General features: G+C 46.3%; 1 protein-coding gene across 1 annotated transcript in view; it reads left to right on the forward strand.

The window, feature by feature from the left end:
• Nucleotides 1-6,099: 6,099 nt before the first annotated feature.
• Nucleotides 6,100-14,585, forward strand: part of LOC124622858 (putative bifunctional UDP-N-acetylglucosamine transferase and deubiquitinase ALG13) — a 44,012-nt gene continuing 35,526 nt past the window's right edge. Inside the window, exons 1-2 of the mRNA XM_047148651.1 lie at nt 6,100-6,285; nt 13,254-13,446. Coding sequence (XP_047004607.1) covers nt 6,100-6,285; nt 13,254-13,446 — 379 coding nt within the window. The remainder of the gene's footprint in view (nt 6,286-13,253; nt 13,447-14,585) is intronic.

Consider the following 14,585-nt stretch of genomic DNA (forward strand, 5'->3'; position numbering starts at 1 on the left):
ATCTCTCTCTCTCTCTCTCTCTCTCTCTCTCTCTCTCTCTCTCTCTCTCTATTTTTTTTTTTTTTTTTTAATGGTTCAAATGGCTCTGAGCACTATGGGACTTAACATCTGAGGTCATCAGTCCTCTAGAACTTAGAACTACTTAAACTTAAGGACATCACACACATCCATGCCCGAGGCAGGATTTGAACCTGCGACCGTAGCAGTCGCGCGGTTCCGGACTGAAGCGCCTAGAGCCGCTCGACCACCGCGGCTGGCAATCTTATTTTTCCGAGTGGTTACTTCAGAATAGTTTTAGGAAGACTGCAAAACAGCCGTTGTACTTGCATTGCTACTGCTGGACCGACTGACGGATTAACCAGCGTTCTCTGTGTGCACCTGGCGGGCGCATGTAACTGCTGTAGGCCACGTGAAAAGTCAACACGCCGACTACAGGCTTCTTGTGCTCTGACGCTGTTGTTCTTGTTGTTGTTGTTGTTGGTGGTGGTGGTGGTGGTGGTAGTCGTCGTCGTCGTCTGAAGACTGGTTTGATGCAGGCCCCCACGCTACCCTATCCTGTGCAAGCCTCTTTGTCTGCAGCGTCAGATCCTTTTGTACCTGCTTACTGTAATCATCCATTGGTCTCGCCCTAATTTTTTTTACCCCCCACACTCCCGTCCAACATTAAATTGATTATGTCTTGGTACCTCAGGACGTTTCTTGTCAACCGATCCGTTCTTTCAGTCAGGTTGTGCCATACATTTCTTTTCTGTCCAGTTGGATTCTGCACCTCATTTGTTCAGCACTATTCTGTAGCACCATATTTCAAAGGCTTCTAGTCTCTTCTAGTCAGATCTGCTCGTCGACACCGCTTCATTTCCGTACAAGACTACGTCCTAGAAGGATACTGTCACAAATAACATCCTGACACTTAAATTTATATTCCATGTTAAGAAATTTCTCATTTCCGGGAATGTTTTTCTTCTTGTTGCCACTCTACATTTAATATTATCTCTAGTTATTTTGCTGCCCAAATAGCAAAATTCGTCTACTATTTTTAGCTTCTCATTTTCTAATCTAATTCGGGCAGCATCACCTGACTTAATTGAATTACATTCCATTACGCTTTTTTTGGAAGAGGATGTAGATGAAGATGAACTGGGAGATACGATACTGCGTGAAGAGTTTGACAGAGCACTGAAATACCTGAGACGAAACAAGGCCCCGGGAGTAGACAACATTCCATTAGAACTACTGACGGCCTTGGGAGAGCCAGTCCTGACAAAACTCTACCATCTGGTGAGCAAGATGTACGAGACAGGCGAAATACCCTCAGACTTGAAGAAGAATATAATAATTCCAATCCCAAAGAAAGCAGGTGTTGACAGATGTGAAAATTACCGAACAATCAGTTTAATAAGTCACAGCTGCAAAATACTAACGCGAATTATTTACAGACGAATGGAAAAACTAGTAGAAACCGACCTCGGGGAAGATCAGTTTGGATTCCGTAGAAATGTTGGAACACGTGAGGCAATACTAACCTTACGACTTATCTTAGAAGATAGATTAAGGAAAGGCAAACCTACGTTTCTAGCATTTATAGACTTAGAGAAAGCTTTTGACAATGTTGAGTGGAATACTCTCTTTCAAATTCTAAAGGTGGCAGGGGCAAAATACAGGGAGCGAAAGGCTATTTACAATTTGTACAGAAACCAGATTGCAGTTATAAGAGTCGAGGGGCATGAAAGGGAAGCAGTGGTTGGGAAGGGAATGGGACAGGACTGTAGCCTCTCCCCGATGTTATTCAATCTGTATATTGAGCAAGCAATAAAGTAAACAAAAGAAAAATTTGGAGTAGGCATTAAAATCCAGGGAGAAGAAATAAAAACTTTGAGGTTCGCCGATCACATTGTAATTCTGTCAGAGACAGCAAAGGACTTGGAAGAGCAGTTGAACGGAATGGACAGTGTCTTGAAAGGAGCATATAAGATGAACGTCAACAAAAGCAAAACGAGGATAATGGAAAGTAGTCGAATTAAGTCGGGTGATGCTGAGGGAATTAGATTAGGAAATGAGACACTTAAAGTAGTAAAGGAGTTTTGGTACTTGGGGAGCAAAATAACTGATGATGGTCGAAGTAGAGAGGATATAAAATGTAGACTGGCAATGGCAAGGAAATCGGTTCTGAAGAAGAGAAATTTGTTAACATCGGGTATAGGTTTAAGTGTCAGGAAGTCATTTCTGAAAGTATTCGTATGGAGTGTAGCCATGTAGGGAAGTGAAACATGGACGATAAATAGTTTGGACAAGAAGCGAATAGATGCTTTCGAAATGTGGTGCTACAGAAGAATGCTGAAGATTAGATGGGTAGATCATGTAACTAATGTGGAGGTATTGAATAGAATTGGGGAGAAGAGAAGTTTGTGGCACAACTTGACCAGAAGAAGGGATCGGTTGGTAGGACGTGTCCTGAGGCGTCGAGGGATCGCAAATTTAGCATTGGAGGGCAGCGTGGAGGGTAAAAACCGTAGAGGTAGACCAAGAGATGAATACACTAAGCAGATTCAGAAGGATGTAGGTTGCAGTAGGTACTGGGAGATGAAGGAGCTTGCACAGGATAGATTAACATGGAGAGCTACTTCAAACCAGTCTCAGGACTGAAGACCACAACAACAATAACAACGCTTTTTTTCTTTTGTTGATGTTTATATAATAATTTCTTTTCAAGACGCTAGCCGTTCCATTCATCTGTACTTCCAAGCCCTTTGTTGTCTCTTGCACAATTACTATATCTTCGGCAAACCTCAAAAGTTTTTTTCCCGTGAACTTAACTGCCTTTCACAAATTTTCTTTGGGCTTCTTTGCGGCTTGCTCACTGCACAGCTTGAATGACATTGCGGTTAGGCTACAAACCTGTCTCATTCCCTTCTCAAACATTGATTTCCTTCGACCCTTCTAACTGGGTTCTGTACAAGTGGTGAATAATTTTACGCTCCCTATATTTTATCTTTGCTACCTTCAGAATTTGGAAGTTTGTGTTCCAGCCAATATTGTCAAAAGCTTTCTCTAAATCTACAAACTCTATAAATATAGATTTACCCTAATTTAACCTTTCGTTTAGGATAAGTGACAGCGTGAGTATTGCCTCACGTTTTACTTCATTTCGCTGGAACCGCAACTGATCTTCCCCCAAGGTCGGCTTCTACCACTTCTTCCATTGTTGTGTAAAAAATTTCCGACTAGGTAATATACGCACCTGTCAGCGTCTGCTATCTTTGGAATTGGAGTTACGAAATTCTTCCTGAAGTCTGGGCGTATTTAGCATGTCTCATACACTATGTGATCAAAAGTATCCTGACACCACCAAAAACATACGTTTTTCATATTAGGTTTATTGTGATGCCACCTGCTGCCAGGTACTCCATATTAGCGACCTCAGTAGTCATTAGACATCGTGAGAGAGCAGAATGGGACGCTCCGCGGAACTCACGGACTTCGAACGTGGTCAGTTGGGTCTCGCTTGTGTCGTACGTCTGTACGCAAGTTTCTACACTCCTAAACATCCCTAGGTCCCCTGTCTCCGATGTGATAGTGAAGAGAAAACGTGAAGGGACACGTACAGTCTGTCGACTGATAGACAGCCGACATTTGTAGAGTGTCGTAATGTGTAATAGGCAGACATCTATCAAGACCATCACATTCCAGACTGCATCAGAATCCACTGCACGTAGTATGACAGTTATGCGGGAGTTGAGAAAACTTGGATTTCATGGTCGAGCGGCCGCTCATAAGCACACATCACACCGGTAAATGCCAAACGACGCCTCAAAATGGTTGAAATGGGACTGAGCACTATGCGACTTAACTTCTGAGGTCATCAGTCGCCTAGAACTTAGAACTAATTAAACCTAACTAACCTAAGGACATCACACACATCCATGCCCGAGGCAGGATTCGAAACTGCGACCGTAGCGGTCACGCGGTTCCAGACTGAAGCGCCTAGAACCGCACGGCCACCAAACGACGCCTCGCTTGGTGTAAGGTTGCGTAAGCATTGGACGATTGGACAGTGGAAAAACGTTGTGTGAAGTGACGAATCACGGTACACAATGTGGTGATACAATGGCATGGTGTGGGTATGACGAATGCCCGGTGAACGTCATCTGCCAGCGTGTGCAGTGCCAACAGTAAAATTCGAAGGCGGTGGTGTTATGGTGTGGTCCTGTTTTTCATGGAGGGGGCTTGCACCCCTTGTTGTTTTGCGTGGCACTCCCACAGCACAGGCCAGCATTGATGTTTTAATCACCTTCTTGCTTCCCACTGTTGACGAGCATTCGGGGATGGCGATTGCATCTTTCAATACGATCGAGCCCCTGTTCATAATGCACAGCCTGTGGCGGAGTGGTTACATGACAATAATGGACTGGTCTGCACAGAGTCCTGACCTGAATCCTGTAGAAACACCTTTGGGAGTTTTTGGAATGCCGACTTCGTGCCAGGCCTCACTGACCGACATCGATACCTCTCCTCAGTGCAGCACTCCGTGAAGAATGGGCTGCCATTCCCCAAGAAACCTTCCAACATCTGATTGAACGTATGCCTGTGAGAGTGGAAGCTGTTATTAAGGCTAAGGGCGGGCCAAAACCATACTGAATTCCAGCATTACCGATGGAGGGCGCCACGAACTTTGTCATTTTCAGCCAGGTGTCCAGATACTTTTGATCACAAAGTGTACATCTGTTCTCTCTCCTATGGGTCATCAGACGTATTTTCTCTGGTGTTTCGGCAGATATTTGCAATTTCGTTTTTGCAACGAGTAGCTAGTGTCAGTCGAAACAAATTCTCCTCGTCACATCTTTCATAGGACGCCCAGCGGCAACGCAACGCGTCGTTTGTTTCCCGTTTCAAACAAAATAGTTTTTAAATAGGAATTTTACGTGCTCATTCGATATAGTGCTACCAGATTGGTCTAGCACCATATTCGTCAAGTGGTATATATTAACAGGAAGAATAAAACACGAAGAATAATCAGTACTCCAGCAGCAATTGAGCAGCGCGCTTCTGCGTGGAGTTGGTAGTCAGAGTGGGCCAGGGCGGTAAAACGAATATCGCGTTGGAATAATTTGGAACCGCTCTGTTGAATGCGCAAGTAAAATTTCATTTTAAAAGTAATTTTGTTTGCCGGCCGCGGTGGCCGAGCGGTTCTAGGCGCTTCAGTCCGGAACCACGTGGCAACAACGGTCGCAGGTTCGAATCCTGCCTCGGGCATGGATATGTGTGATGTCCTTAGGTTAGTTAGATTTAAGTAGTTCTAAGTCTAGGGGACTGATGACCTCAGATGTTAAGTCCCATAGTGCTTAGAGCCATTTGAGCCATAATTTTAAGTGTTTTTTATTCCAGTCTCTGATCACAATATCAATTCTTTAGACGATGACCGGTTTCAGTCCGTAATGACTATCCTCAGATCCTTTTGATACCATGTCCTAAAGTGATAAGGCCATAATGGCATCGTGAAAACTGTGGTGATTGTATTTGTATGTTTTGTCGATGCCGTTATGGCCTTATCACTTTAGGACATGGTGTAAAAAGGATCTGAGGATGGTCATTACGGACTGAAACCGGTCATCGTCTAAAGAATTGATATTGTGATCAGAGACTGGAATAAAAACATTTGACAGTATTGGATCACTGTTTGTGTACGCGATTATGTCGCAGTTGGTGAAATCATAATTTTGTTTGTAACAGGAAACAAATCGACGCTTTCCATACGCTGGGCGTCAGATGGAAGACGTGATTAGAGGTATTTGTTTGGCCTGACTGCACGTTGCAAAAACAAAGTTGCAAATATCTGCCAAGGCTCCGGGGAAAGGTGTCTGAAGATTCTTAGGAGAGAAACCCTGTACTTCGCACACACCACGTTGAGTAGCTTTGTAATTGCTGGCTCTCTTAAGTGTCAGATTACACAAGCTACATCCTCTAGGCTGACGTTGCGGGACGTACAAGTCTGGCGGAAAACGCGCTCTGCTATTTGAACGGGAAGTGGGAGAATTCGAGTAGGGGAATTACTGCATCGTTGCTCGGCCGTTTCTAGGCTGCGGGGTTGGCGTCTGTCCAGCGATGCGTGTGCATGGTGTGTGTGGACTACCGGGTTGGAAAGCGAACCAAAGGTGGCGCGAGGTGAGTTTTGACCTTTGGGCAAACGCGACGCAGGTCTGGGCGTGTTTTCTGTGGAGGCTGGGAGCCGCGCCTGCCGTGGCTTTGCGACGCGACGCGACGGCAGCGGAGGGCGCGCACCGCACGCCGGTTTGAAGCGGCTGTTGGCTCAACTCATCAGCGAGTTTTACGCGGCGGCTTGGCGCTGCACTGCGCGGCGCGCGGCGCTGTTGACACTGCTAATTGCGACCCTTTGGTGCTGGCGGCGCGCGGTTCGGCCCCGTGACTCGCTCCCTCCGCTCTGCACACGGCCCTGCCCCCCACCCCAACTCTCTTCACTGCCGCGGCTGTCAGCTTCGTCCGTATAAAAATAAAATACGCTTCCCCCTGTTTAAACTTCCGGCACGCGCGCTCCTGCCAGGCTGCAACAATCCATCTAAAAAAAATTTGGAAAAAAAGGTCGAGAGGCAATATCCACGGTTAATAAAATCTTCACCAGCTTCCATTCACGTCAAATGGTTAAAATTTCCACGAATTATTAGCCGGATATTCCTCGGCCACTGTGAAGTGGTAACTGATTGTCTGTGAAGGGGCTTGACACCTTCAGTGTCACTGTGCAGTTATCTGTCGTAGTCATGATCCGTGCAGGTGGCTGAACTGAAGATGTATATCTTCGGGGGCTATTGGAAAAGCAAGGTCCGATAGGACGCGTATGCAAACGACAGTGAAAATACCATGAAGCTTTTCACAGATTTTTTTTTTTTTTTTTTTTTAAATCTCACTTTGTTCGCTTTTGTTCCTTGCATCTGCTCGTGGCGGACGTCGTAAGACATCCGTTTAAGTTCGTTGTTGATCGATTAGCTCAGTTTATTTTATTACAGAGGGCTGCTAACCCTCTGACCGAACACGCTGAGCTACCGTGCCGGCTGATGTGTTGGGTAGTGTCTCTAGTACACTTATCGATCGCGTCACGTCGCTCTATTCAGTTCTGACAAGGGAACCTCCCCATCGCACCACACTCAGATTTAGTTATAAGTTGGCACAGTGGATAGGCCTTGGAAAGCTGAACACAGATCAATAGAGAAAACAGGAAGAAGTTGTGTGGAACTATGAAAAAAATAAGCAAAATATACAAATTGAGTAGTCCATGCGCAAGATAGGCAACATCAAGGACAGTGTGAGCTCAGGAGCGCCGTGGTCCCGTGGTTAGTGTGAGCAGCTGCGGAACGAGAGGTCCTTGGTTCAAGTCTTCCCTCAATGTCGGCACGCTAGCTCAGCGTGTTCGGTCAGAGGCTTACGTGCCCTCTGTAATAAAAAAACTGAGTCAATCGATCAACAACGAACATAAATGGATGTCTTACGACGTCCGCCCCGAGCAAATGCAACGAACAAAAGGCGAACAAAATGAGATAAAAAAAAATGGAAAGATCACTTTCTTTATTTTCGCAAAGTTATGATCTGTCCGTTCGTTCATTGACGTCTCTGTTCACTGTAATAAGTTTAGTGTACGTGTTTTGCGACCGCACCGCAAAACCGTGCGATTAGTAGACGAATGGACGTGCCTCTTCAATGGGAACCGAAAACATTTGATCGCACGGTCATAGGTCAACCGACTCCTCCACAGGAAAACACGTCTGATATTTCTATACGACACTGGTGACGGCATGTCCGTCACATGACCGGAATATGTTGTCGACCCACCTAACTTGTACACTTGGCGAATGGGTAAAAAGATTCTTCTACCTTGCCCGATTTAAGTTTTCTTGTGGATGTGATAATCATAGATAAAATAAAATAAACTTTTCACGCGATGGAAGAGTTGAACGAAGGACCTCTCGTTCGGCAGCTGCTCACGCTAACCACGGGACCACGGCGCTCTTGAGCTCACATTATCCTTGATGTTGCCTATCTTGCGCATGGACTACTCAGTTTGTATATTTTGCTTATTTTTTTCATAGTTCCACACAACTTCTTCCTGTTTTCTCGATTGATCTGTGTTCGGTTTTTCAAGGCCAATCCACTGTGCCAACTTAAAACTAATTCTGAGAGGGGTGCGATGGGGAGGTTTCCTTGTGAGCACGCTGTTAGCACTTAAAGATCTATGGAATAGCTGTCTCTCCCGGGAAGCATGGGTCGTGCTGCGAGGTTTCGCCTGATGTCGTGCAGCCCCACATAACGTACCTGCCATGCATTTACTTCTTGGCAGGTCTCGTCCGCACGCAGCAGGAGCATTGAGGATGTTCCTGTGACGTTCTCGATGGGAAATGTTTGATCATCCACTATACAGCTCGGACTAGGCTCCCTCTTATGTTCATCTCTGCTCATGAACCACTGGGTATGAGGATACGAGGCCAGTCTAAAAAGTATCCGAACTTTGTCCAGATAAAGTATTTCGAATACCTGACGGCGTTTGGACCCTAATCCCCTTTAAAGTAGGCCGCTTGTGCTTGCACACACACAGCCTACCGATCCTTCCACTGCTGGAAACAACTCTGGAAGTCTTCTTTTGGAATAATGTTCAGCTCCGTCGTCGTGTTCTGCATTGTCGCTTCTCTACTCTCAAAATGGGATGCTTTCGGTGGCGTCTTCAATTTTGGAAACAACCAGAAGTCGCAAGGAGCCATGTTTCTAGAGTAGTGAGGTTGGCGAACGGCTGTAATTCCAGATGTGCTTAGTGCACTGTACGGCGATCTTCCCTTGTGGTGGTCAGACGTGGTCGAACGGAACTCTGACGACGAGTGTTTCTCCCCTTATGTTCCCACGCAGTCATACTCGGGTCACGACTACATCCGAACGCTTCACAAATCTAGATATCACATGATTCGACCAGCCGATCAAATGGAGGCGCACAATGAGGCCGATTCCAAGAAACTGTCATGTGCTGAGAATGTTGTGTGATACGAGTACGCAGCGTCTGTTCACGCCCCTTACATACCGTTCAAGATCTGGTAACAACATTAAATACGAACAACGCTAAAGGACTCTTTTGGGCATTGTACGTATCACAGAAAATCGCAACTCAAGTTATTAACATACCTCCCGGTGATGTGCAGGTCTACCAAATTACGAGGGAGTGCAGAAAAATAACCGAATTTTTTGTATGACAACTCTTAAAGCATTTTTGAATAAAACAAGCTTAATTAATATTCTACATCTTTATTCTTCACGTCTACATACACGGTCTAGTCACATTAATGCACCAGCTGTCAAAAGCCTTAATAACCATCTCTAGCAGCACCGATGTGGAAGAAGAGTATCAACGAGATTCTGGAAGGTACCGACAGGGATGACCAGCCATGCCGACTCAATGCCGCTGCCAGCTACGTCAGCCTCCTCGGTTGACGATTCATGACAAGAACCTCCCGATCAAGGAGGTCCAACAGATTCTCCATTGGGTTTAAAGAATGGGACTTTGGTCGCCAGGGACGTATGAAAAACTCATCGTGGTGATCTTCAAAGTAGCTCTTTGACACCTCGCATTGTCCTGCTGGTAGGTGCCACCCTGCCGAGGAAAAATAAACTGCAAGTAGGGGTGGACATGGTCCCCAAGGATTGATACACCACGAAGATGACGTGCTACAGACGCGAAATTTAATAGACAGAAAGAAGATGCTGTGATAAGCAAATGATTAGCTTCTCAGAGCATTCACACAAGGTTGGCGCCGTTGGCGACACCTACAACGTGCTGACATGAGGAAAGTTTCCAACCGATTTCTCATACACAAACAGCAGTTGACCGGCGTTGCCTGGTGAAACGTTGTTGTGGTGCCTCGTGTATGGGGGAGAAATGCGTACCATCACGTTTCCGACTTTGATAAAGGTTGGATTGTAGCCTATCTGATAAAGGTTGGATTGTAGCCTATCGCTATTGCGGCTTATCGTATCGCGACACTGCTGCTCGCGTTGGTCGAGATCCAATAACTGGTAGCAGAATATGGAATCGGTGGGTTCAGGAGGATAATCCGGAACGCCGTGCTGGATCCCAACGGCCTCGTATCACTAGCAGTCGAGATGACCGGCGTCTTATCCGCATAGCTGTAACGGATCGTGCAGCCACGTCTTGATCCCTGAGTCAACAGATGGGGACGTTTGCAAGACAACCATCATTTGCATGAACAGTTCGACGACGTTTGCATCAGCATGGACTATCAGCTCAGAGACCATGGCTGCAGTTACCCTTGACGCTGCATCACAGACCGCCTGCGATGGTGTACTCAACGACGAACCTGGGTGCACGAATGGCGAAACGTCATTTTTTTGGATGAATCCAGGTTCTGTTTACAGCATCATGATGGTCGCATCCTTGTTTGGCGACATCACGGTGAATGCACATTGGAAGCGTGTATCCGTCATCGCCATACTGGCGTATCACCCTACGTGATGGTATGGGGTGCCATTGGTTACACGTCTCGGTCACCTCTTGTTCGCATTGACGGCACTTTGAACAGTGGACGTTACATTTCAGATGTGTTACGATCCGTGGCTCTACCCTTCATTCGATCCCTGCGAAACCCTACCTTTAAGCAGGATAATCCACGACCGCATGTTGCAGGTCCTGTACGGGCCTTTCTGAATACAGAAAATGTTCGATTGCTGCCGTGGCCAGCACATTCTCCAGATCTCTCACCAATTGAAAATGTTTGGTCAATGGTGGCCGAGCAATTGGCTCGTCACAATACGCCAGTCACTACTCTTGATGAACTGTCGTATCGTGTTGAAGCTGCATGGGCGGCTGTACCTGTACACGCCATCCAAGCTCAGTTTGACTCAATGTCCAGGCGTATCAAGGCCGTTATTACGGCCAGAGGTGGTTGTTCTGGGTACTGATTTCTCAGGATCTATGCACCCAAATTGCGTGAAAATGTAATCACATGTCAGTTCTAGTATAATATATATGTCCAGTGAATACCCATTTATCATCTGCATTTCTTCTTGGTGTAGCTATTTTAATGGCCAGTAATATATATATGCTTGTATTGATCCACTGTGCCTTCCAAAATGACGGGATTACAAGCTACGCCACGAAAACGTTCCTCAGACCAAAACGCTCCCTCCTCCGGCCTGGATCCGTCCAACGATAGTTGCAGGTCTGTAGAAGCCAACGGTCATTGGCTGATCTAGCATAAAACAAGATTCATCTGGTAAGGCCGTCTGTAGCCTCACATTGGACATCCAGTTGCTTTATTGACTTGCAAATTCCAGCCTTCGTTGCCGAAGAACAGCAGTCAGCATGAGTGCATGTTGCTGTGGAGGCCCACAAGGAGCAACTTTCGCCAAGGGGAACACAGAGGACACAGTTGGCAGCCTCTTGGTTCGTCGGTCGGTCAGTTGCTCAACACGGTTCACTGACATTAATGCCTGCTCGCCTGCCGTATCAGTCGTTCTCATCTTTCATCTATGGTCCGTGGTGAACCACAGCTGTCCCAGTTTCGGATAACGCCATTGTACCATGCGCGGTGTACTTTAACCACACGGCACGCGAACAATTTGCAAACTTAGCCGTTTCGGAAATGCTTCCACACTTGACCCGAAAGCCAATAGTCTGCCCTGAAGTCAGATAAATCGCTCTGTATCCGCATTGCGGCAATGACGCATTGTTTTCCGCGACCTCTTGACACACTTTATATACCCTCCACTGCTAGTGCTGTCTGTCAGTGGTAATTGCACGTTGACGTCGAACATGAGCGGTGGGCACATTAATGTGACTGGACCGAGTATATCATTATCTATTACATTTCCTGTCTTGAGTTCTAAACATGTTACATACATTACAAAATAATGTAATGTATCTCCTACGTCCGCCCCGATAGCTGAGGGGTGCGGTAGCTCAGCGTGTTCGGTCAAAGGGTTAGCTGCCTTCTGTAACAAAAAAACTGAGTTAATCGATCAACAACGAACTTAAACGGATGTCTTACGACGTCCGCTCCGAGCAGATGCAACGAACAAAAGCGAACAGGGACAGGGTGTTGTGCTGTCCTCATTATCATTTCATCATCACCAGTGGAAGGCAACGGGAAACCACCACTGGAATCACTTCCCTAGACGCTCATACGGTGGACCTTTCTGACGAGGCTCCCGCATGACAAAACCTGCCGTAAGGCAGAACACGAAGTAAAGTATCTCCTGTAATATGTGAAAGATTAAAACAGTAAACAAACCTTTTTTTTTTTGTTAGTACAAGATAATGTAAGTATATTTAAATTTACAGGCAAAATTAAAATAATCAGACGTCACTTGGCCTTCATGTACAGAGTATGACAAGCAAAAACAACAGCGTAAGTCTTAAGTCCTAAACAGACACCCTGTGTGGCGAACACATATTCTTTACGACAATTTTTGGTAGGCAGTTGGCAATCACACAGGTCACAGGCATATACACAAAATTATGTCTTGGGTTTTCACAAGATGTATGACTCGTATATTAGATTTTTAATAGCATCTTGATGTAAGTATTTTCTCACCAATGTTACTTGCTAATTTTTGACATTGCGGGTCAAATTTGGTACTGCATTTTTTTTTTTCAGTGTTGTTTTGTATTCCGTGCGGTACCGTGAGGACTTTCTTGGACCGAAACAGTTTGGTGAATTAAAACACACCATTCGTGTTCTGCGTTACTTTAGATAAGTGTAGTTGCTGATATCCGCCTTGAAATTATGTTTAAAGCAATTATTTTAAGCGGAATGAATATTTCAATAAGAAACGACATTGGAATAATAGTGCTATTGATCCTACTGTGTCGATATTTTGTACTTCAAGTTACCAGAGTTCGTCTCTTAGCTCGCTAATCATTGAAATATCTCTCGTGGTAAGACGCATATTCTGCATGCGAATGGCTCCCACCGCTATTTTTGGCACGAGTGATTTATATTCTAAGCAGATTCTCGAGCGTTTCTGTGCGTTAGAGCACACACAATACCATCGTATGTACTGCGGCACTTGGTTTCATAAGGCACCGCGCAATGACACCGCGTTTTCTGTTTCAGGTCTGGTTCCAGAATCGGCGCGCGAAGTTTCGCAAGCAGGAGCGGCTCGCGCAGCAGAAGGCGGCGCAATCGTCCGGCGGAGGCGGTGCAGACAGTGGGGGTGGAGGCGGGGGCGGAGGCGGCGGGGGTGCGCAGGGCCCGGCGGCGGGACCGGGCCAGCAGCAGCAGCCGCCCCCGGCCACCAAGGAGGGCGCGGGCGCCGCCGCCAAGACGCCGGGGGCGGGCTCCGCCTCCACGCCCCCGGCAGCCGCCACAGCAGCCGCCGCCTCCTCCGCCAAAGACGCCGCCGCCAAGATAGCCGCGGACGTCAAGGCGCTCAACGGTAGCGGTCAGTACACTCTCACCCTCATCTGCCTAGCTGCCCTTGCTGAACACTGCCGTTATTACAGCCACAGCTACACTATCAGATGAAAGGTGTCCGGACATCGCTGTATAACGCAGAATTGACCTCCAGACGTCACGATAGAGGGGCCGGCCATGAAGGCGGGGAGTACTGTGTTGTTAGTAGATAAGCAGCAACGTCAGAATTGATCTATCAGGAGAGATCTGTGACTTCTCAAGTGGTCTAGTCATTGGATGTCACCTAAGTAACAAATCCGTCGCCAGCCGCTGTGGCCGAGCTGTTCTACGCGCTTCAGTCCGGAACCGCGCTGCTGCTACGGTCGCAGGTTCGACTCCTGCCTCGGCCATGGATGCGTGTGTTGTCCTTAGGTTAGTTGGGTTTAAGTAGTTCTAAGTCTAGGGGACTGATGACCTCAGATGTTAAGTACCTTAGTGCTTAGAGCCATTTGAACCATTTTTTGAACAAATCAGTCAGGGTCATTCCAACCGTTCTAAAGCTGCCCAAGTCGATTGTTGATATGACTGCGAAGTGGAAACGTTAAGGAACAACCGGAGCTAAACTAAGACCACCCAGACCTCACGTAACGATGGACATGGACCGTCAACCATTGCAGAGGGTGGTTGTAAAAAATCACATGAAACCAGCAGAAGGAATCACTCGTGAGTTCCAGAGTCCTATCAGCAGTCCAGCTAACACAATGGCTGTTTGTAGAGAATTAAAAAGAATGGGGTACAATTAAAGGTGTGAAACTAGCATAGGCTATCGCAGACTGCCATAAGTAAGCGTGGACTGCGGTAGCTTTCCTAGTAGCCTTGGTCAGATAAGGTCTTACCTGTACGTTAGGTGTCTTGCATCCTATCAGGTGTTACCTCACAACAATCGCTTTTCTATGAGTGCGATCAGTGTCTAATTAAACTCCTCGAAAAACTGGAAGCGGTAAACCTTCTAGAAATTTGAGTGGGGATATATAAAGAGCCATATAACCTTCTACATAGTTTGCTACTTAAACAGTATTTACAGCAAAACTGTACTTGGCGATGCTTAATTTAGACTTTATTCGAAAACTGTTGATTTGTAACATGAAACATAGCGATGTTGTAATAAATGTCAAGAAAACAGTACAG

Source organism: Schistocerca americana, chromosome 7 (genome assembly GCF_021461395.2).
Source record: "Schistocerca americana isolate TAMUIC-IGC-003095 chromosome 7, iqSchAmer2.1, whole genome shotgun sequence".
Lineage (NCBI taxonomy): Eukaryota > Metazoa > Arthropoda > Insecta > Orthoptera > Acrididae > Schistocerca > Schistocerca americana.